The 23,231-nt window shown below is 36.2% G+C and overlaps 1 protein-coding gene across 1 annotated transcript in view; it reads left to right on the forward strand.

Moving 5' to 3' along the window:
• Positions 1 to 23,231, forward strand: part of LOC307193762 (uncharacterized protein C12orf50 homolog) — a 33,389-nt gene that overhangs the window by 4,390 nt on the left and 5,768 nt on the right. The window contains exons 4-12 of the mRNA XM_079936193.1: positions 284 to 308; positions 1,237 to 1,356; positions 1,707 to 1,827; positions 10,501 to 10,659; positions 11,873 to 11,950; positions 12,032 to 12,145; positions 19,126 to 19,236; positions 20,651 to 20,758; positions 22,107 to 22,223. Of these exons, the coding sequence (XP_079792319.1) occupies positions 1,345 to 1,356; positions 1,707 to 1,827; positions 10,501 to 10,659; positions 11,873 to 11,950; positions 12,032 to 12,145; positions 19,126 to 19,236; positions 20,651 to 20,758; positions 22,107 to 22,223 (820 nt within the window). The 5' untranslated portion in view covers positions 284 to 308; positions 1,237 to 1,344. The remainder of the gene's footprint in view (positions 1 to 283; positions 309 to 1,236; positions 1,357 to 1,706; positions 1,828 to 10,500; positions 10,660 to 11,872; positions 11,951 to 12,031; positions 12,146 to 19,125; positions 19,237 to 20,650; positions 20,759 to 22,106; positions 22,224 to 23,231) is intronic.

A 23,231-nucleotide genomic window follows, 5' to 3' on the forward strand; every position in this document is an offset into this window, starting at 1 on the left:
ATCTCTGCTAGGACAACTGAATGGAGTCAACTTGACTGTAAGAACGAGATCTACTTCTCTTACCTGTTACTTTAAGATTAAACCCTAGGATGATAAGAAATAATAGAACTTATGTTCCATGTGGGCAGAGAGTTTTGTCTATTTCACTGCTGTATCCTGAAATACTTAGTAAGTTCTCAATAAATAAATGAAAAAATAAAAATAATAATAGCAATCACAATACTTTATCTCCCATAATTTTTACAACAATCTGTGAGGAGGGCACTTTATTCCCTTTTTACAGGTGAGGAAACTGAGGCACAGAGAGGGTGAGTAACAGATTGACTTTGTGATTATGGGCAAAATAGAGTTCAAATACCAGTTTATCTGGTTCCTGCCTACTATCCTGGACTACGAGACCTACAGATCCACCTTAAAAGGGAGAGAGACTGAAGACAGAGAGTAAGAGGGTGGGAAAAAAAATAAGGAACAACCCTGAAACACATGTCTAAAAAAGGGATGAGTTTAATAGGATATTTTTATTCTATGTTACCCACCCTCTGCCCCAAAAGCCAATGACCTGAAGTTTTCCCAATTGTGGATCTATGTGTAAAAGATATAAAATAAAAAAACAACAGCCCTTTAAAATAATCCATACCTGCTTTTGTTGGGATATAATGATGTAAATGTAGACCAAGGGCATATAGCATATACATGTAACATAGCACATTGTACCAATTATTTAAAATTCCACAATAATATAAAGTTTAAGCTCCATTCACTTTCCCTATATAAATACACTTAGTATCTCCATAAAGTAAGAAAACAATTATCTAATGAAATATATGATTAATAGAGATCATCTCTACAATTAGAATATGGATGATGATTCTTAAAAAAAAATTCTGGCTTTCTTAACAAAGAAAAATTAGATCCTTCTGTCATTGGATTGTGATTAAGAGTGTCACTGATCTTTTGTACGTTTATCCTTAGTGAGCCATATGGATTAACTGATAACAAGGAGAATTTTATCAGTGACTCATGGCGTGTTGTACTATTTAATCATTAGATTATCTTGTGTCTTTCATTAAAATTAGATTGCTTTGCTAGAATTTAGACTTTATGGCATTGTATTTGTAGTCTTTTTTTAAATTTTAATTTGATCTCCTCATATTTTCTTTAGTTGATTAGTAATCTGTTGTTAAACACTAACATTCATATATTGAGTTTTCTACACTGTTTACTTTTTCCTTTTAGGGTTCCCAGTGCCGATTCCGACACTGTGAAGAGGCCCTTGGCAGTGACACTGTGTGCTCATTATGGAGAGAAGGAAAATGTTTAGATCCACTTTGCAGATTTAGACACATGGAAATGCAGGTAGAATTACTCAGCATCATCATGTTTGTTAAAAGCATCTCCCTTCGATAATACTGAACTATACTCTTACAACACAATTGAGAAGAAATGATTTTTCCTTCCATTACTTAATTTTAGGCATTTTGCCCTTTGCTCAATTTAAATTCTTAAAGAAATGGGCAAGTATATTTTAGGAAATCCATTGCATCTTTTAAATAGCAAAGCTTAGAAACACTCAAAGCCTAGAAACACACGAGATCTTAAATCGGCAATTGCAGTAGTTTTTGTCACATTGTGTTGTGTTGTAGCACATTGTATTTATTGTGAATATGGCATCTGATCATTACATTTCCCCCACCTCCTTTGTCTAGCAAAACTGCAGCATTTCATGCTTCTGGGAAACTCAGCCTCTTGGTTGTGTGAAGATCAGTTGTATCTTTTATCACAGCAAACCTCGAAATATCAATGGATTATTTTTGCCACCAAGTAGCAGTGAGTATTTTTTTTGAATAACATGGATATACCATATTATAATCTGGTTTTGGAATAGCAGCATAGAATGACACGTTAAATAAAGTATGAAAGGTGAGTAATGCAGTTTAACAGCCACTGAATGATTTGGGATGATTCTATCAAGAATCATGAGATGAAGCTTAGAATGAGCCATCAAGTAGCCAACAAAAATGTAGTGAACAAAGAGCAAGTCAAACTTTCTCTGTGTTTCTAAAGTGGATTTATTCATCTGAAAAGTGAGAGGACTACTGACCTCACTAGGTAGAGAGGAACTGTCTCAGCAAATCATCACACAACTGGCCTCACCATTGTGCCCTTACCTCATAGGTGGGGAGAGCAAGGGCATGCTCTGGTTTGCACACTTCTGCTTCTAGAAGAACAGCTAGATGCGTGGTTCTTCCTAAGACTTCATTTGTGGATAAAATGCAATCCCATTGTTGCAGAGTAAGTGGCATACTTCAATCCAGCTAAATGACACTGAGGTTCTACTATGTGATGAACCTTAAACTAGGTTCTGGGAAGGGGATAGGGAAGACACCACGCCCTGTAACAGTGAATGGCAAGAACCTTGCTTAAGAAGTTGGGATTGTCAGGTTTCCCTGATGCTATAGCTATGCCACTCTCCTGCTGTGGCCACCATATTTCTTACGATGGAATTATTCTAGGAATGAGTTTACAGAAGATCAGTCCTTTGGATTTGAAAACGTGGCTTCAGATAATCCTTGGCAAATGAATGACTAAAAATTATGTTTCTTTGTTATAGTCTTCTGGAAAACTCCGATCTCATAGCATTCATTATACATGTGGTACCTTGATCAATGTTTTTCTTCACTAGACTGTAAACATCACAAGGATGGGGACCATAACTAGTTTCCTTACCAATGCTTTGCACAATGTCTGGAGCACAGATGCTCAATAAAATTGGATGTATGGATAGATGGATGGGGATAGATAGATAACTACTGAAGGTAACCTACTGGGATGAAAGTTATTACACTTACTAAGTGGTTAACTTGATCCCATTGTTTTACATCTAGTGTGATTTTATTTCATGAGGACATTGTACTAAATTCCCTATATCTAGTGTAATAGTTTGCTTCCTAAAGTTCTATGGATAAAATTGCTATCTTTCAAACTAATTCTTTTAGGACTAGAGGAAAACAAAGACTCCATCTCTGGGCAAAGGAAAGGTAGAGTGTCTGTGTAACAGTTATTGGGCTCCCCACTATAAGACATGCCCTGGGCTAAGTTCTGTAGGGATACATTTTATTATTCTCATTTATTAGGCATAGAATCTGGACGTCAAAAATAAATTCTAGCTTTTCTGGAAGTCTCAATTTCTTCAACATGTGTCAAAACTGCTCCTGACTTTGGAATAAGGTTTCCCCTCTCTCAATAGGGTCAAAACCAGATCCATGCACTGGGACCAAATCCTTCCCCTAACCATTCTACCTCCATCATGAGAGGGGATAAGCAGGCTTCATAGGCTGCTAATACCCTACTTCCTCAAACCTCCTTTCGTCTGTCTACAGGGAACAAATCCACTTATGTGTTTTGAATTCACCAGGACTAATTTTATTCTGCCCTTTATTCCTGTTTATGTCAGTTTCAGGGGAAAAAAAAATACTCCTGTGTGTTTCTCCTTTATTTGCACACTAGTACCATACTCACAACACTTCTGACACCATACAAGTGGGTTTTTTCCCACACCAATCAATTCTCTGTGACATTAGCTGGGTGTCCTATAATTTAATTCAATTCTGACACTAACCAGAGTTAGCACACACCCCACAGATTAATGGCTGTATCCCCAAAGATTATCTTACACTTTTCATATTAATTGCAAGTAGAAGGTCCCTAGGTTACCCACAGCCTCTGTCTAACTTGGGTACAAATTGGAGGTTTCCATGATCTCTCTCCCTGGATTAAATAATTTGCTAGACAGCTCAAAGAACTCAGGGAAACGCTTCCTTATCTTTACCAGTTTATTGTAACAGACGATGCCATAGAGGATGGCATCCTCTACTGTAATAGAAGATGTTCATCACACAGATGAACAACCAGATGAAGAGGCACATAAGGTGAGGTCTGGAAGGGCCTGAGCACAGGAACTTCTGTCCCTGTGGAGTTGGGGTGTGCCACCGTCCAGTACGTGGATGTGTTCATCAAGCTGGAAGCTCTCTGAATTCTATACTTTTGGGATGTTTATGGAGGCTTCATCAGGTAAGTATGATTGATTATTAAACCAACCTCTAGCCCCTCTCCCCTTCCTGGACATGGGGGCAGGGCTGAGAGTTCCAAGCTTCTAATGCTGGCTTGGTCTTTCTGGTGACAAACCCTACTCATGAAGCTACCAGGAACCCACCCAGAGTCACCTCATTAGAACAAAGGACACTCCCATCACTGAGGAAACTCTAAGGGATTTTGGAGTTCTGTGTCAGGAACCAGGGTCAAAGGCCAAATATTAGAACAAAAGATGTTCCCAGTGCTCTTTTTACTTAGGAAATCACGAAGGTTTTAGGAACTCTGTGCCAGGAACTGGGGGCAGAGACCAATGTATTTTCTATTATTTCACATCAGTCAATATCAGAACCCCCATCTTTCAAATGACTCACTCCTCTCCCTATCTGGCCCCTTTCATCCACTCCTCCCCAAACTTCATTATCAGCAGAATTCTTTTTCAACTTCTTCCCTGAACTTTCCCTTCGTCTTCATAGTCGAATGTAAGCGTCACTCCCCACTCCTTCTCCAGCAGCCCTCTCCAAATGGTGGCTGTTTTTATCCCCAGTTCTCAAGTACCACTTGATCTGGAGATGAGGTAGAAGGTTTCCTTGGGTCCTATTGCCAATTTCAGATTGTTCTCTCTCACTTCTCCTTAAAACCATCCAGTTTGTATCTCATGCCATTATCCCCCTTCGGCATTGCTGTTCTTTTTGCTTTTGTCTACATCTGTCCACATCCTTCCTCCCCATTTTTCAGAAGTATGAACTCCTGGCTCATAGTCAGTCTAACTGTACTCCTGTGTCAATTCTTGGTGATTCCAATATGTAAGTATATGATCTACCACCCCAGCCTCTCAGTTCCTCGAACTCAATTCCTCCACTGAGCTTACCCTTCCCCATCTCAGTCATTCTCTCAGTTATAGTCTAAATCCTAATTGCCAGCCTTTCTTCCTCTGGAGGAAATGGCCTGGGCTGTATTATGGGACAGGCCAACTGATGTGTACAGTGGTAGGGTGTCACTTTTGATCTTTTGTAGTTTCTATTAAACTTGAACTGAGGAAAAAATGTCTCCTTTGTCTTAATCCATCCTCTTACAAGCTACCACCCCATTTTTTTCTTTCTCTTTGTAGCAGTTCTCAAAATAGTTATCCTTGACTTGGTATTATCAAATCCTCCCCACCCATTCTCTCTTAATCCCATGTAAATCATCCTTTTCAGCCTCTTTCACCATTGATATACAAATTATTAAATCCAGTGGTCAATTTTCAGTCCTTCTATAACTGGAACCATTAGCAGCATTTGACAGACTTGATCACTCCTCCCTCATTGATATAATTTCCTTATCTAGCTTCCAAGACCCTGTACCTCTTTGTTTTACTCCTATCTACCTAGTATTCTGTTTTTGCTCTCCCTCACTGGTTTTTCCTCTTTTCCCCATCCTCTTACATGTGGTATGTTCTAGGAGTTAGTTCTTGGTTCTCTTTTCTTCTCTGCCTACTCCCTTGGTAATCTCATCCAGTCTCATGCCTTTGATTATGAGCCACATGTAAATTACTCCTAAATTTACATATCTATTCCAGCCCTCTCTCTTGAACTTCAAAGATCCTTATATTCAACTTTTCACTTGGGCTCTTAACTTGAGTAGATATTTCCCACTTAACACATTCAAAACTCAACTCACAATTTTACTCCTATATCCCCAAACCTGCTATATCCATGGGCTTTCTATCTTGGTTTAATGGCAGTTCTATCCTTCTATCCTTCAGGTCAACTGAATCATCCTCAAACTCTGTTTCTCTCATATCCCACATCCAATCCATACAGAAATCCTGTTAACTCTACTGTATTTAATATATCCAAAATCTGACTTTTCTCACTATTTCTACTATTCCCACCTTGGGCCAAAACACCGACATCATTTCTGGACTGGATTACTGCAATAGCTTAAATGGTTTTCCTATTTCAACTCTTGTCCCTCTCTATGTCTGTTCAAAGCACAGTCAGTGATAATCTTATGCATAAATCAGACATCACCCCTCCAATTGGTTTTCATTTCATTCAGAGTAAAATCAGAGTCCTGACAAAGGCCTAAATGACTGTACTTGATGTGGTGCCCCGTTTCCTCTCTGAATTTATCTCCTGCAGCTGTTCTACTTGCTCACTCTGCTCCAACCATACCAGTTTCCCTGCTTCTCCTTGCTAGTAGGCTCCTGCTTCAAGGGCTTTGCATGAAACGCCCTTCTCTCAACAGCTTTATGGTAAACTCCTTTACCTCTTCAAGGCCTTACTCAAATATCATCTGTTAATGAGGTCTACCCTGAATACTCTGTTTGAAATGTGGCAGCCTTCCCACTTCCTCCCTACACATTCTTCCTGGCCTTGCTCTGCTTTCTTTTGCCATTTCCCTTATTTTCTCAGATAAAATATAATTTATTTCTTCACTACATCTATTGTTTGTTGTCTGATTCCTCCCTATAGAATGAACATTCCGTAAGAGTAGGAATCTTTATTTTGTTTACTGATGAATCCCAACCACGAAACATAGGTACATAGTACTACCTTTCACATAGTGGCTAATTCTATCCCAGGAAGTCCAGAAAAGTATTTATTCATGTTAAGAAGGTAAATATTTTTTCTCTGCCCAGACAGATGTCTGAGCTCTAGGAAATAGGATTCAATTTCCAGACTGGAGGAAACTACAAAGCTCATTTGAATTATGTGTTGAACCTACTGCATCATCTGTTCATTCTAAAAATATTTCAGTACCTCAGAAGGTATAATTTGATCTTTTGTAGACCTAATATTTCCTAAAATATTTCCAGGGACATTTACCTACCAAGGTTCATATTAACCAAAACCGGGAAAATAAATCATCTCACCTTTTTAACGTTGTAGAAACATGTAGAAAAGTGTAGAACTCATACTTACTGATTTTGAAATGTAAAAATTACTACAAAACTAGTAATCAAGACCATCTGGTACTGGCATAAAAATCAATATGTAGATCAATGAGATAAAATTGAGAGACCAGAACTAAACCTTTCCATAAATCAATTTCTGGTCAATTGATTTTTGAAAAGGGTGCATAGACCATTCAATGGGGGAAAGAACAGTATTCTCAACAAATGGTGCTAAGAAAACTGGATAGCCATAAAAAAAAAATTAGACTTCTTTATACTCTATAAAAATTAACTCAAAATAGACTAAAGACCTAAATATGAGCTAAAATTATAAAATTCTTATAGGAAACTGTAGGTGACTCAAACCCCTCTCAGTTATGACACCAGAAAAACAAGCAATCAATGAAAAAAATGAATTGGATTTCATCAAAATTATAAACTTTTGTGTTTCAAGAATACCATCAAGAAAATGAAAAGACAACCTACAGAATGGGAGAAAATATTTGCAAATCTTTCATCTGATAAGAGACACATCTAGAATATATAAAGAGCTCTTACAACTCAATAATATAAAGACAATCCCATTACAAAATGGACAAAGGCTCTGAATAGACATTTCTCAAAGATATACAAATGGCTAATAAGCTCATGAAAAGATGCTCATCATCATTAACCATTAGATAAATGTAAATCAAAACTACAGTGAGATGCCACTCACATCTACTAGAATAGTTTAATCAAAAAGATAATAAGAGTTGACGAGGATGTAGAGAAATTGGAATCTTCATACATTTCAGGTAGGAATGTAAATGGTGCAATTGCTTTGGAAAACAGTCTGGCAGTTCCTCAAAAGATCAAACATAGAGTCACTATATGTCCTACTTATTCACTCCTAAGTATATACCTAAGAGATATGTCCTCTCAAAAACTTGCACAACAATATTCATATCAACATTATTTATAACAACCAAAAAAAGTGGAAATAACAGAAGTGTCCATCATGTGATGAATGGATAAATTGTGGTATATGCATACAGTGAAATATAATTTGGCTATAAAAAACACTGCGGTAAGTCATGTATAAGAACCACATATTGTATAATTCCATTTATATGAAATATCCAGAATAGGTAAATCCATAGAAACAGAAACTACACTAGTGCTTGTGTAAGACTGGGGACATTGGGTGGACATGAAGAGTAACTGCTAACTGGTATGGGTTTCCTTTTTTGGGGTGATCAAATATCCTAAAACTGATCATGGTGATGGTTGCACATCTCCCTGAATATACTAAAAAACATTGAATTATACATTTAAATGAGGAATCGTATAGTATGTGAATTATATCTCAATAAAGCTTTTATAAAATGTGATTTTAACTTGTATTGTTTTGAATGTTCAGTGAAGCTTTTCTTTGAAGCTAATGACAAGTCTTGGGAATATGTATTGAGAATAGCTAAAAAGTTCTGTTTAAAGCCATGTTTTTCCTTCACAGTTTCTTACTAGTGCTCTCTTTTCATTGACACCACAAGACTTTTTTTCAAGAGTGACATATTCTTTCACAATAGTCTAGAAATGGAGCAAGCAAAATTTTTCAACAAAAATTCTTAACTAGCAACATACTCTATTAAGCATTTGAATTCAGAACATTCCAACCAGATAGGACTTTTTTCTAATACCCCGTGTATTCATTTTCTGTTACTGTTGTAACAATTTACCCTTAACTAAGTGACTTCAACAACTCAAGTTTATTGTCTTGTAGTTCTAGTTTAGGAATTTGATGAGATCTCTCTGAATTAAAATTAAGGTGGTCTCCAGGGCTGCATTCCTTCGGAGATTTCTGGGAGAGAATCTGTTGCCTTGCCTTTTCAAGTTTCTAGAGGTCTTCAGTATTCCTTTGTTCATGTCCCCCTTCCTCCACCTCGGAGTCAGCAATGTATCCATTCTGACACTGTATCACTCTGACTTAGCTTCCACTGTCACACTTCTTTTCCTGGCTCTTTTCCTCTGCATCTCTCTTTTACTTTCAAAGGCCCACCTGAATTATAAAGGATAATCTGCCAATTGTGAGGTCAGCTGATTAGCAGTCTTAATTCCTCTTTCCTGTATAACCTAATGTATACACAGGCTTCAGCGATTAAGACTTGGACATCTTTGGGAGAACATTATTCTGCCTATCACAAAATGATTTTCTGCTGGTAGAAATGTGTATAAGCCAAGGTAATGGAAAAAGCCCTATGAGTTCATGGTGGTTTGATTAATCAGTAAAGGAGGATTTCTTTTTCGGGCAATGTGTTATAGAAAATTTTGGCATGGGTAAAGTAGAGCTTTATTTTGTAAAGTGGAGAAAACGCTACTGTGAACTGAGGCTTGCTCTCAGGCAAACTAATTTTAGGGTGAAAATGGATGTGGAAATTAAGGATCTGGAATACGATAGATTGCTTTCAAATTATTGGGATGGCAAACCCACTGAAAGCCTTCCCATGACCCAGGACCCCACCTAGATGATCATTGATTCGGGGCCATGGTTTCCAAACTTGACTGATTTTGTAATTATCTGAGGCATTTAAAAATAGTATCATATTTCTAGGCTTTAATTTAGACCTGCTGAATCAGAAATTTGAAAAACAGAGACCCAAAAGATGATTTGAATAATTTTTTAATTTGATTCTGATAATTAGCCAAATTTGATAACTATTGGTTTGAAAAACCAAGAGAATTGAATAAGTAATGATAGAAGATACATGTGTTCACTGGCTTTTTCTATTATTTGCTGGTTAGTTTTGAAGGTTACAGAACATTTAAATATGACCTAGAGCTTTGGTCAATCTGACCCATGTGAGTCAATAAAGGAATCTGAAAGTATTATTCTCATTTTGAAGTTATCAACCCCCAGCCATTGGATTTTTTTTTTTTTTTTTTTGCGGTACGCGGGCCTCCCACCGCTGCGGCCTCTCCCGTTGCGGAGCACAGGCTCCGGACGCGCAGACCCAGCGGCCATGGCTCACGGGCCCAGCCACCCCGCGGCATGCGGGATCCTCCCGGACCGGGGCACGAACCCGTGTCCCCCGCATCGGCAGGCGGACCCCCAACCACTGCGCCACCAGGGAAGCCCCAGCCATTGGATTTTTTCCTCTTTTGAACACGTATACTCTGCCATTATAAGCTATGTCTTATATGACTTTGCCTTTGTTAAATTATTGTAATGTGATTAGTTAAGTTATTCTTATCCCACGGATGTAATGTAAGAATACAGTAATGCTTATGATCACTTTGTATTTATATCAAAGTATGATATATACCAAGTCATGGTTATAATTACTATCTAAAGTCTATGAATTAGCATATTTTCCACACCTTACCAGCAAAATGTTGATATTTTTTTGCAAGTTAGTTCAATAACCTTTCCAGAAATAAGAAGAGACACCTTTTAACAAATATGCAGTTAATCAGGAGGACAACAGTTGATCATTGAACATGCACCAAAACGTGTATCTTGAAAAGACTGAAATGTTGCATTTCCTCTATAGATATCACACCGCAGAAAGAAACTCAGGAAGGCATTCCACCCCCAACCCAGAGTCAGGAACCTCTGAAACCTCAGGAGAATATATCACGACCCATTCACCATCCCTTAGTTTTAAAAACAAACTTTGAGGAAGAAGAGGAGGAAGAAGATGAACAAAATGGTTAGTAAGCCTTTTCTCAGATTTACAGTGCACATTCAAAAACCTCATGGTATTTTCTACATATTTGTTTAACTATTAGAAGTGTATAATATAATATATAAGGCAGATTTGGGTGAGAAAATAGCTTTCATTTTATTAAGTATATTAAATTCATTATGTTCTAATTTGTTCTATGGGTACACATATGCTTATCATTTGGATTGGAAGTTTTTTGTTGTATGATGGCTAGAAGACAGATCTCATGTTTAAATATGCACAGTTGCTTGTAGGTATACTAATAACCTGTTTTACTTTTATATAACTTAATATTGATAACATTGATTTATATAACCTTTATTATTTATATATAACTTAACATTGATATACATGAGTGTCAATCTATTACATGATTATATCCATCTGTCTCACATTTAATCCTTCAAGTTATAGAGATCAATAGAGTAGTTTATAATTTATAAAGCACTATCATCTGCATTATCCCAGGTAATCCTTGCCAAAGTATAAACAAGGTTAGAACCCAGGTCTTTTGCAGTGTAGCCCATGCTATTCCTCCCATATCATCACAGCCCTGCAGTGCCAATAAGTATGTACAAACAAGATAGGCATGTGGAAAAATAAACTCTCAGTCTGTCTCTACCCTGGAATATGTCTTTCCATGGAGACACAGGATGTGGGCACATTGAAAAATTGAAATGTGACATATTTTCTGTAGGTATTTTACTACAGAAACAAACTCAGGAGGGAATTGCACCTCTGTCCCAGAGTTGGGAGCCCCTGAAACCTCAGGAGGATATATTGCAACCCATTCACCATCCTTTAATTTTAAAAACTAACTTTGAGGAAGAAGAGGAGGAAGGAGATGTGTCCTTTTCTTCTGTAGCTCTGGGTCTCCCATACTTACATCTTCCTTCTCCAAACAAACAAGCAAGCAAGCAAGCAAACAAAGATGATCTCAAATGTGAATCTGTACCTGCAGCTTCTCATCTCAAGACACATAATGTATAGTCATTTCCTTCCTCTTGACTGATTATTTCTAAAATGTAAAATATAGCAATGAGAAACATTTGACAATGTGCAAATTATTGATTTTAAATGTTTTTTAAAACAGTAATCCATTCATGAGAACAATGTATGGGATGTTTCATTGTGGTTTATACATTTTCAGATTATTTGGTTTTGGGACAATTTAACTTAAAAAATATATATCCTATAGATGCTTCTAGTTTATGGACAAAGACACCTGAAGAAATTGAAGAAAAAAGAGCAATAAAGGAGATGTGTTATAAATCTGGTAAGGAATCAAACATTTGTGGATTTTCTAATATTTGATGTGAGACGTACACTAACTGTTAATTTTCTTGTGGGAGATTAGGTGAATACTACAGATTTCATACTCCTCCAGATATTTTATCATCTAAAAGCATAGCCTCTACAGTGGAAAAAGAGTTAGAAAAGCCTTTGGAAAATGGAAGTGAATTGCAGGAAGGTAAGGAATGAAAAGGAAGCATTTCAAGGTGATGAATAAGAGGTACTTGGTATGATAGGCTGTGAATTATTTAGTAAAGTATGCACTGAAGGCAAATGATAATACATCAGAATTGAGAGTGAGAAGGAAGTGATTTTATTGGATGACCTAAATTTAATATGAAAAGCTGCTATTAATGTAATTGTATTTCCAGAGGAACCACAGAATGAATAGACTTAATAAACACATGGTAGCACTACACACCCCATGCAATAATTCTGTAAATAATTTGGTTTTACCATTTTATTTGGCTATGAAAATAAATCTCCCTGTGAAACAGGTGTAGATTTTTCTTTATAAGTAGAAGGGACAACTTAGCCCTAGAAGGACAAAAGGGAGATCATAGAACAACGTTAGCAGCAGAACAAGGGTGTTTGTTCATTGAATGAGTGCCTCCTGTGTACCAGCCAATTTCAAGGGCAAAGCAGGGGAATAATTCCAAAGCTGTGCATCTTATGGATCTTATGTTCTGGTGAATCTGACTTTTCTGTTGGTGAACATCTTGCCCTTGAAGGCAAGATAAGAAGAACGTTATTTTCTGCATATAAAACAAGGAACTCATGAGAAGCCAGAAGAATTACAATCCTGCAGCCTGTGGAACAAAACCACATTCACAGAAAGGTAGACAAGATGAAAAGGCAGATGGCTATGTACCAGATGAAGGAACAAGATAAAACCCCAGAAAAACAACTAAATGAAGTAGAGATAGGTAACCTTCCAGAAAAATAATTCAGAATAATGATAGTGAAGATGATCCAGGACCTCGGAAAAAGAATGAAGGCAAAGATCGAGAAGATGCAAGAAATGTTTAACAAAGACTTAGAAGAATTAAAAAACAAACAAACAGAGATGAACAGTGCAATAACTGAAATGAAAACTACATTAGAAGGAATCAATAGCAGAATAACTGAGGCAGAAGAACGGATAAGTGACCTGGAAGACAGAATGGTGGAATTCAATGCTGCGCAACAGAGTAAAGAAAAAAGAATGAAAAGAAATGAAGACAGTCTAAGAGACCTCTGGGACAGCATTAAACGCAACAACATTCACATTATAGGGGTCCCAGGAGGAGAAGAGAGAGAGAAAGAACCAGAAAAAATATTTGAAGAGATTATAGTCGAAAACTTCCCTAACATGGGAAAGGAAATAGCCACCCAAGACCAGGAAGTGCAGAGAGTCCCATACAGGATAAACCCAAGGAGAAACACGCTGAGACACATAGTAATCAAACTGGCAAAAATTAAAGACAAAGAAAAATTATTGAAAGTAGCAACGGAAAAACAACAAATAACATATAAGGAAACTCCCATAAGGTTAACAGCTGATTTCTCAGCAGAAACTCTACAAGCCAGAAGAGAGTGGCTTGATATACTGAAAGTGATGAAAGGGAAGAACCTCCAACCAAGATTACTCTACCCAGCAAGGATCTCATTCAGATTCCATGGAGAAATCAAAAGATTTACACACAAGCAAAAGCTAAGAGAATTCAGCACCACCAAACCAGCTCTACAACAAATGCTAAAGGAACTTCTCTAAGTGGGAAACACAAGAGAAGAAAAGGACCTACAAAAACAACCCCCCCCCCCAAATTAAGAAAATGGTAATAGGAACATACATATCGATAATTACCTTAAATGTGAATGGATTCAATTCACATTTAATGTTCCAACCAAAAGACACAGGCTTGCTGAATGGATACAAAAACAAGACCCATATATATGCTGTCTAAAAGAGACCCACTTCAGACCTAGGGACACATACAGACTGAAAGTGAGGGGATGGAAAAAGATATGCCATGCAAATGGAAACCAAAAGAAAGCTGGAGTAGCAATACTCATATCAGATAAAATAGACTTTAAAATAAAGAATGTTACAAGAGACAAGGAAGGACACTACATAATGATCAAGGGATCAATTCAAGAAGAAGATATAACAATTAGAAACATATATGCACCCAACGTAGGAGCACCTCAATACATACGGCAACTGCTAACAGCTATAAAAGAGGAAATCGAGAGTAACACAATAATAGTGGGGGACTTAAACACCTCATTTCACCAATGGACAGATCATCCAGACAGAAAATTAATAAGGAAACACAAGCTTTAAATGACACAATACACCAGATAGGCTTAATGATATTTATAGGACATTCCATCCAAAAACAGCAGATTACACTTTCTTCTCATGTGCGCACAGAACATTCTCCAGGATGGATCACATCTTGGGTCACAAATCAAGCCTCAGTAAATTTAAGAAAATTGAAATCATATCAAGTGTCTTTTCTGACCACACGCTATGAGATTAGAAATGAATTACAGGGAAAAAAATGTAAAAAACACAAACACATGGAGGCCAAACAATACATTACTAAATAACCAAGATATCACTGAAGAAATCAAAGAGGAAATCAAAAAATACCTAGAAACAAATGACAATGAAAACAGGACTATCCAACACCTATGGGATGCAGCAAAAGCAGTTCTAAGAGGGACGGTTATAGGTATGCAAGCCTACCTCAAGAAACAAGAAAAATCTCAAGTAAACAATCTAACCTTTACACTTAAAGGAAGTAGAGAAAGTAGAGCAAACAAAACTCAAAGTTAGCAGAAGTAAGGAAATCATAAAGATCAGAGCAGAAATCAATGAAATAGACACAAAGAAAACAATAGCAAAGATCAATAAAACTAAAAGCTGGTGCTTTGAGAAGATAAACAAAATTGATAAACCATTAGCCAGACTCATCAAGAAAAAGAGGGAGAGGACTCAAATCAATAAAATTAGAAATGAAAAAAGAGAAGTTACAACAGACACCACAGAAATACAAAGCATCCCAAGAGACGACTATAAGCAACTCTATGCCAATAAAATGGACAACCTGGAAGAAATGGACAAATTCTTAGAAAGTTATAACCTTCCAAGACTGAACCAGGAAGAAATAGAAAACATGAACAGACCAATCACAAGTAATGATATTGAAACTGTGATTAAAAATCTTCCAACAAACAGAAGTCCAGGACCAGATGGCTTCACAGGGGAATTCTATCAAACATTTAGAGAAGAGCTAACACCCATCCTTCTCAAACTCTTCCCAAAAATTGCAGAGGAAGGAACACTCTCAAACTCATTCTATGAGGCCACCATCACCCTTACACCGGAACCAGACAAAGATACTATAAAAAAGAAAATTACAGACCAGTATCACTGATGAATATAGCTGCAAAAATTCTCAACAAAATACTAGCAAACAGAATCCAACAACACATTAAAAGGATCATACACCATGATCAAGTGGGATTTATCCCAGGGATGCAAGGATTCTTCAATATATGCAAATCAATCAATGTGATACACCATATTAACAAACTGAAGAATAAAAACCATATGATCATCTCAATAGATGCAGAAAAAGCTTTGGACAAAATTCCACACCCTTTTATGATAAAAACTCTCCAGAAAGTGGGCATAGAGGGAACCTACCTCAACATAATAAAGGCCATACATGACAAACCCACAGCAAACATCATTCTCAATGGTGAAAAACTGAAAGTCTTTCCTCTAAGATCAGGAACAAGACAAGGATGTCCACTCTCACCACTGTTATTCAACATAGTTTTGGAAGTCCTAGCCACAGCATTCAGAGAAGAAAAAGAAATAAAAGGAATATGAATTGGAAAAGAAGAAGTAAAACTGTTACTGTTTGCAGATGACATGATACTATACATATAGAGCCCTAAAAACGCCACCAGAAAACTACTAGAGCTAATCAATGAATTTAGTAAATTAGCAGGATACAAAATTAATGCACAGAAATCTCTTGCATTCCTATACAGTAATGATGAAAAATCTGACAGAGAAATTAAGGAAACACTCTCATTTACCACTGAAACAAATAGAATAAAATACCTAGGAATAAACCTACCTAGGGAGACAAAAGACCTGTATGCAGAAAACTATGAGACAGTGATGAAAGAAATTAAAGATGATACAAACAGATATACAGATGTACCATGTTCTTGGACTGGGAGAATCAATATTGTGAAAATGACTATACTACCGAAAGCAACCTACAGATTCAGTACAATCCCTATCAAATTACCAATGATATTTTTTACAGAACTAGAACCAAAATATCTTAAAATTTGTATGGAGACACAAAAGACCCCAAATAGCCAAAGCAGTCTTGAGGGAAAAAAACGGAGCTGGAGGAATCAGACTCCCTGACTTCAGACTGTACTACAAAGCTATAGTAATCAAGACAATATGGTACTGGCACAAAAACAGAAACATAGATCAATGGAACAAATAGAAAGCACAGAGATAAACTCACGCACCTACGGTCAACTAATCTATGACAAAGGAGGCAAGAATATACAATGTAGAAAAGACAGCCCCTTTAATAAGTGGTGCTGGGAAAACTGGACAGCTACATGTAAAAGAGTGAAATTAGAACACTCCCTAACACCATACAGAAAAATAAACTCAAAATGGATTAGAGACCTAAATCTTAGACCGGACACTATAAAACTCTTAGAGGAAAACATAGGAAGAACACTCTCTGACATAAATCACAGCAAGATCTTTTTTGATCCACCTCCTAGAGTAATGGAAATAAAAACAAAACTAAACAAATGAGACCTAGTGAAACTTCAAAGCTTTTGCACAGAAAAGGAAACCATAAACAAGACACAAAGACAACCCTCAGAATGGGAGAAAATATTTGCAAACGAATCAACAAAGGATTAATCTCCAAAATATATAAACAGCTCATGCAGCTCAATATTAAAAAAGCAAACAACCCAATCCAAAAATGGGCAGAAGACCTAAGTAGACATTTCTCCAAAGAAGACATACAGATGGCCAAGAAGCACATGAAAGCTGCTCAACATCACTAATTATTAGAGAAATGCAAATCAAAACTACAGTGAGGTATCACCTCACACCCGTTAGAATGGGCATCATCAGAAAATCTACAAACGACAAATGCTGGAGAGGGTGTGGAGAAAAGGGAACCCTCTTGCACTGTTGGTGGGAATGTAAATTGATACAGCCACTATGGAGAACAGTATGGAGGTTCCTTAAAACACTAAAAATAGAATCACCATATGATCCAGCAATCCCACTACTGGGCATATACCCAGAGAAAACCATAATTCAAAAAGACACATGCACCACAATGTTCATTGCAGCACTCTTTACAATAGCCAGGTCATGGAAGCAACCTATATGCCCATTGACAGACAAATGGATAAAGATGTGGTACATATATACAATGGAATATGACTCAGCCATAAATAGGAATGATATTGGGTCATTTGTTGAGATGTGGATGGATCTAGAGACTGTCATACAGAGTGAAGTAAGTCAGAAAGAGAAAAACAAAAATCATATATTAACGCATATATGTGGAACCTAGAAAAATAGTGCAGATGAACCAGTTTGCAGGGCAGAAATTGAGACACAGATGTAGAGAACAAACGTATGGACACCAAGGGAGGGAAGCCGCGGATGGGTGTGTGTGGTGGTGTGCTGAATCGGGCGATTGGGATTGACATGTATACACTAATGTGTATAAAATTGATGACTAATAAGTATCTGCTGTATAAAAAAATAAATTAAATAAAATTCAAAAAAAAAAAAAAGAAAGGAACTCTGAGAAAAAAATCCATGGATTCCATGAGTTTAAGTAGATTTCTTGCCCTTGGGATGAGCTGAAAAACAAGTTTTGCAGGAGCAGGAGAGACCTGAATTCTTTTCTCCTCTTTAAAAAAAAAAAAAAAAAAGAGATAGTTGGCAAAGTCTCCCAGGATCAATATGAGTATAGGATAAAAAGTAGAGTGCCTGTCTTGCAAGTACATATGTGTGGCAAACTATTTAAACATATGGCAGTAGGTGGCAGCAACATGCCATCAGATGGTAGAACAATCGAAGAGATCTAGCTGATAAATGGGAGCCATCTAGTAAAGGACAGATTTCTTGAATTATGGAGACAAGAAAAATTAAGACAATAACAAAACAACAACATACACATTAGCAATGACTATTAAAAATGGCAGATTTTAAAGACAATTATATGCATTTTTGCTTTATATTATGGTTTTAAAAAGCTTTTTATTTTTAAATAATTTCAGTTAACTAATGAATACCCTTTACCCAGATTTCCCCAAATGTTAGCATTTTACACATTTGATTTTTCACTCTCTCTCCCTCTCTCTCTCAACACACACATTGTTGTTATTTTTTTCAAATTGTTTGAGAGTTAGTTGCAGGCATGATGCCCCTACATAACTCTCACCCAAATGCAGTATAAATATCAATATCAGGAAATTACTACTGATTCAATATTATTTAAAGACTTTTTAAAAAAAATTTCACCAATTGTGCCATCAATGTCCTTTATAACAAAATGAAGTTTTTTCCCTGGTTTAGAATCCAGTCCAGAATCACAAGTTGTATCAGATTGTCATAGCTCTTTTATTCTCCTTTTAATATTTTATTTTCAGAGAAAATTAGCTAGAGATGTATAAGGAAATGGTGAGAATTAATTATCAGTATAATTAGCATTTTTTTAATCAGTAGTTGACCCTAATACTTTTTACTTTGTTCATGGTTAGTAGATGAAAACAAAACAAATATTACAAAATTCATTATATGAAAAGCACATCAAATAAACTAAATATACATACACTATAGAGTCAGATTGCTTAACTTTTTTAACCGCCACTTGATACATTATCCACATAGGAAAATAAACTTGCCTTCTGCTTTCCTCCTAATTATAAATTGGCTTAAAATTTGTATAATTATAAATTTATTGTTCATCAAATCACTGTGCAAACAATATTTCCATTAACTTTTAGGCTTTTTACTGTCATCATAAATTCTATAATAAACTTAGGTAAACGCCTAATGGTTCCTGGAGTGATTTTTTTTTTTCCTAGGGGACAGTCTGACAGTTCCAACAAAATTCAGCCTATTTGAAAGGCAAGGTGAGATAAAAGCATCACTGGATAGGAAAGCAAGGACTGACACTGCTGCTTTTGAAAATGGAGGTGAATTAGTTTATTACTGATTGATTCTGAGTATGTCACCATATAATAAATGAGTCTGAATTTTCTCTCTCATAACTGATTTGTTTCATCAACATCTTTTTAGCATTTTATTCATTGGCTTTGGATAAACTCCTTGAGGTCAGGAATTGTGTATAATAAATTGCTCTGGACGAATCTCTAGTAGAATGTCTGGCACATGATGTGCACTCCGTAAATATTTGTAGAATAAATGATTTTACGTTTAAACAATTGAATGACTAGATGTATAGAGACGTGTTTATAAAATTTACAGATGACTGGAAGTTAGTATGCTGGAACAATGAGCCAGATCTAACAAGGTAAACTCAAACTGTGATAAACAAAATCTCTTGTATTTAAGTCCAAGACATTACCGGTAGGCTCTCTTCAAGTTGGGAAAGACCTGACATGATATATATTGTGAGGGAAAAAAAAATGTTTTTGTTGGCCACAAGGTTTCAATATAATTCAGTAACATGTGTCAGCTACCGAATAGCTAAGGTAAACTTACATTGAATTATTAGGAGTAGTATAGGAAAATAATTAAATGTGATAAGTCATTTAAAATACTCAGTAGAGTGTATAACTTATAGAATGATGCTCCATAAATGTCATCTATTATTATACTAGTTCCACTGATTTCTTCACAGGGTAGTTCACATTTGGGCATCATTTTTTTTTTTTTTTTGCGGTATGAGGGCCTCTCACTGTTGTGGCCTCTCCCGTTGCGGAGCACAGGCTCTGGACGCGCAGGCTCAGCGGCCATGGCTCACGGGCCCAGCCGTTCTGCGGCATGTGGGATCTTCCCAGACCGGGGCACGAGCCCGTGTCCCCTGCATTGGCAGGCGGACTCTCAACCACTGCGCCACCAGGGAAGTTGGGCATCATTTTTAAACAAGGTTACTTGAAACAAATATTTTATGTTAAGAAAGGGTAACTTGTATGGTGAAGGATCTGAAATTAAGTATTTAAGTAATATTTAAAGCAACTATGGATATTTATCCTGGAATATAGAAGATCTTTAAGGAACATAAAAACTGCTTTCATATATCTGAAGATATTGTGTGGAAGATAAATTATATTTACTCTGAGTATCTCTAAAGTGTGGTAAAGATTGTTATATGGAAAATTGTGTTGACTGTGTGAATTTTCTTCCAATTATCTGTAAGTGTACATACTGTATTTTCACACACACGTATATATATATATATATATATATATATACATGTATTAATCGAAACATATATGATATGTATAGAGATGGTGATGGTATCACTGAAGTATTTACATAAAACTGTGCAAAAGGGGTATTTTAGGGGGGGATTATCCTGTATTAAAAGATAGTTTTGCACAATTTTCTGCCATCATTGCCACTGACAGTAAGTTATTGTCATAGGAGGTGACTGCTACATTCCACAGAGGATCATATTTCCTGGAGTAGATGAAAATGAAGCTTTAACTGAAGAGAAAGAAATCACGATGTCGAAATGTTCAAATGCTAAAGGTAATGAGCCAGTCTATATTTTGATCCATTTGTAATTTGTATAGACAAGTTAAATATAAAGCATTATTTTTGTAGAGGCAAGGTTATAAATAAAAATATACACAAAATACACTAGAGAGGAGTCAGAAGCCCTAAGTTTCCAGTCCTGGCTCTATCCCTAATTATTTGCCTTTGGGGCTTCATCTTTTTTTTAGCTTCAGTTTCCTTATCTGAAAAATTAGCCTGTTGGACTACATAATTTCTAGGAGTCTTGCTAGCTCTAAAGTTATTGGTCCTCTTAAATGGTAATACCCAGTCCTCTTTAGTTGTTTTTTTTTTTTTTATCTTCCAATATTCAGTGTGATTGAATTTTCTTAGAAAGCTTTGTGAAGATATATATACTGAGAAGAGTATCAATTCTCACGCTGACTTCCCCACTTTATGATTATTACTAATTATAGTCTGTGAATAATCCAGAGATATGATAATAAAATACACCCTCTATAGCGTTATGCTGCCTTTATTGTGCTTAGAATCCCCCAGCTGGGACCTCTGCTGGGCAGCTCTCTCAGTCACAGACAGTACAGCTGTCCTGTAATTAGAGAACTTCACATGTTCTCCATCTAAATATTAACCAATTACATCTACTGTTTTCCCCACCATTAAATAAATATTCTCAAGAACAGGAAGACACTTGTGATCAAATTCTCCTTATGGAAAATTATATGTAAATCTTGTTTCCTCTCTTTTGCTCAATCCATCAAAAAACACACACCTCTAACTACACTAATAACCATAGCCACCATTCACATGTGGCTGTTTAAATTAATTAAAATTAAATAAAATTTTAAAATTCAGCTCATCAGTTGCACCAGCCATATTACAAGTGCTCAATATCCACATGTGACCAGTGGCTATCATTTCAGACAGCACAGATTTAGAATGTTTCCATCATTGTAGAAAACTCTATTGGATGGCCCTGCTCCAAAGCTTAGAACAAATGACGACTGTTACAGATATTTCTTCATCCTTGGTTTAAATTGGCACACTTGATGTAAAATTGATAACCTTTTCTTTTTTTGTATTTTATTTTTTTATACAGAGGTATTAAAAATATTGCCACAAATATATAATTTACATATTGAAGATAATGGCTGTTATTTCTGAATTTTTAATGTTTTGTTAGTGACAAATTTGGGGGACTCAATGTGGTAATTAGGGAATTTCAGTGGTGGGTTCTAAAAATTAATATACGTATATATATTTTAAATAGGTATGCCCATCATATAATGCTTGCAAAGTGAAATACCAATGGAAACACTTCTTTTTACTAATAGTGACATTCTATTTTCTTAATTTGCTTTAAAAGATAACAAGGACAGTCCTCATCCAAAGCGTTCCCTAACTACCCGACTAGTACCTACAATGCATGTATTAAATGCTACTGAGAATATCAGTGTGAAGTGCAGAGAGGACCCTTCTTCAAGTGAGACATCAGCTCTATCACTTTTTGGCCTTAGATATATTTGCCTTATCGTGGATTTATTTTGCTTATTTGCAGTAGAATTTTAAAAAGGAAAGAAAAAAGGATGGTTTGAAAACTATTCAGGATTAAGAATTAAAGACACAATATTCTTCTAATTGACAATGAATTGTGATGTAGATCCTAGTAAATTATACACTTTCCCACTAGTTTAATTTAGATATTAAAGTTAATAATATACTCTGTTCTCTGAAGCTTCATTAGTACATTTTAAATTTAACCCGTGCTGGGATACGTTGACAAATTTTTATTATGTTTCAGATTACTTTTCTTGATTGGGCTTCTCCTTGCTATTTAGTACTTGGAGCTTCTTCTCTTGATACAATTAAGACTCATGAAACTTCCTGTTTCCCTCCCTCCTTCCTTCCTTTTCCTTATTTCATTTATTGAACCCCTATAATATTCTTCAGCCGCAGCTGGGAAACAAAGGGAACCGTGATGGTTTACCTCAGAGCAGCTTAGTTCAGTGACACTTGTGAAAAATATGGTTTCCAAGTTCTAGGAGTGGGAGCACGAGAGTAAGGGTGGAGCATGATGTTTGGAGAGGAGGTGGTGAATCAGAGCTTCACTGAAGGTTTACTGCTGAAGCTGAAGATGAGAGCTAGGGCAAAGAGAGATTTATCAGCCCACTGTAGAGAGCTAATGTAATCTACATAGTGAACTTGATGTTCATTTTCTCTGTGTAGTAGTTACTTGCGAATGTTTAGGATCTCCACACAGAGAAATAATAAAGAATGCTCCTCTTTCCTAGATCGTTTTAAGATACTCTGGAGAAATGTACCTTAGAAATTCCTGGAAAATTGAGCATGCACATAAAATTTTCCATGTAAAAACATGCAAGCAAGAAGTGAATAACTTAGTGATATTAGCACTTACAAATTCTGATTATTGAGGCTTGTTTCACCAAACTATCTATACCCCCAACTTCTTAAGATCTTAAAACAGTAAGGT

This window comes from Stenella coeruleoalba (genome assembly GCF_951394435.1).
Source record: "Stenella coeruleoalba genome assembly, chromosome: 11".
NCBI classification, from domain to species: Eukaryota; Metazoa; Chordata; class Mammalia; order Artiodactyla; family Delphinidae; genus Stenella; species Stenella coeruleoalba.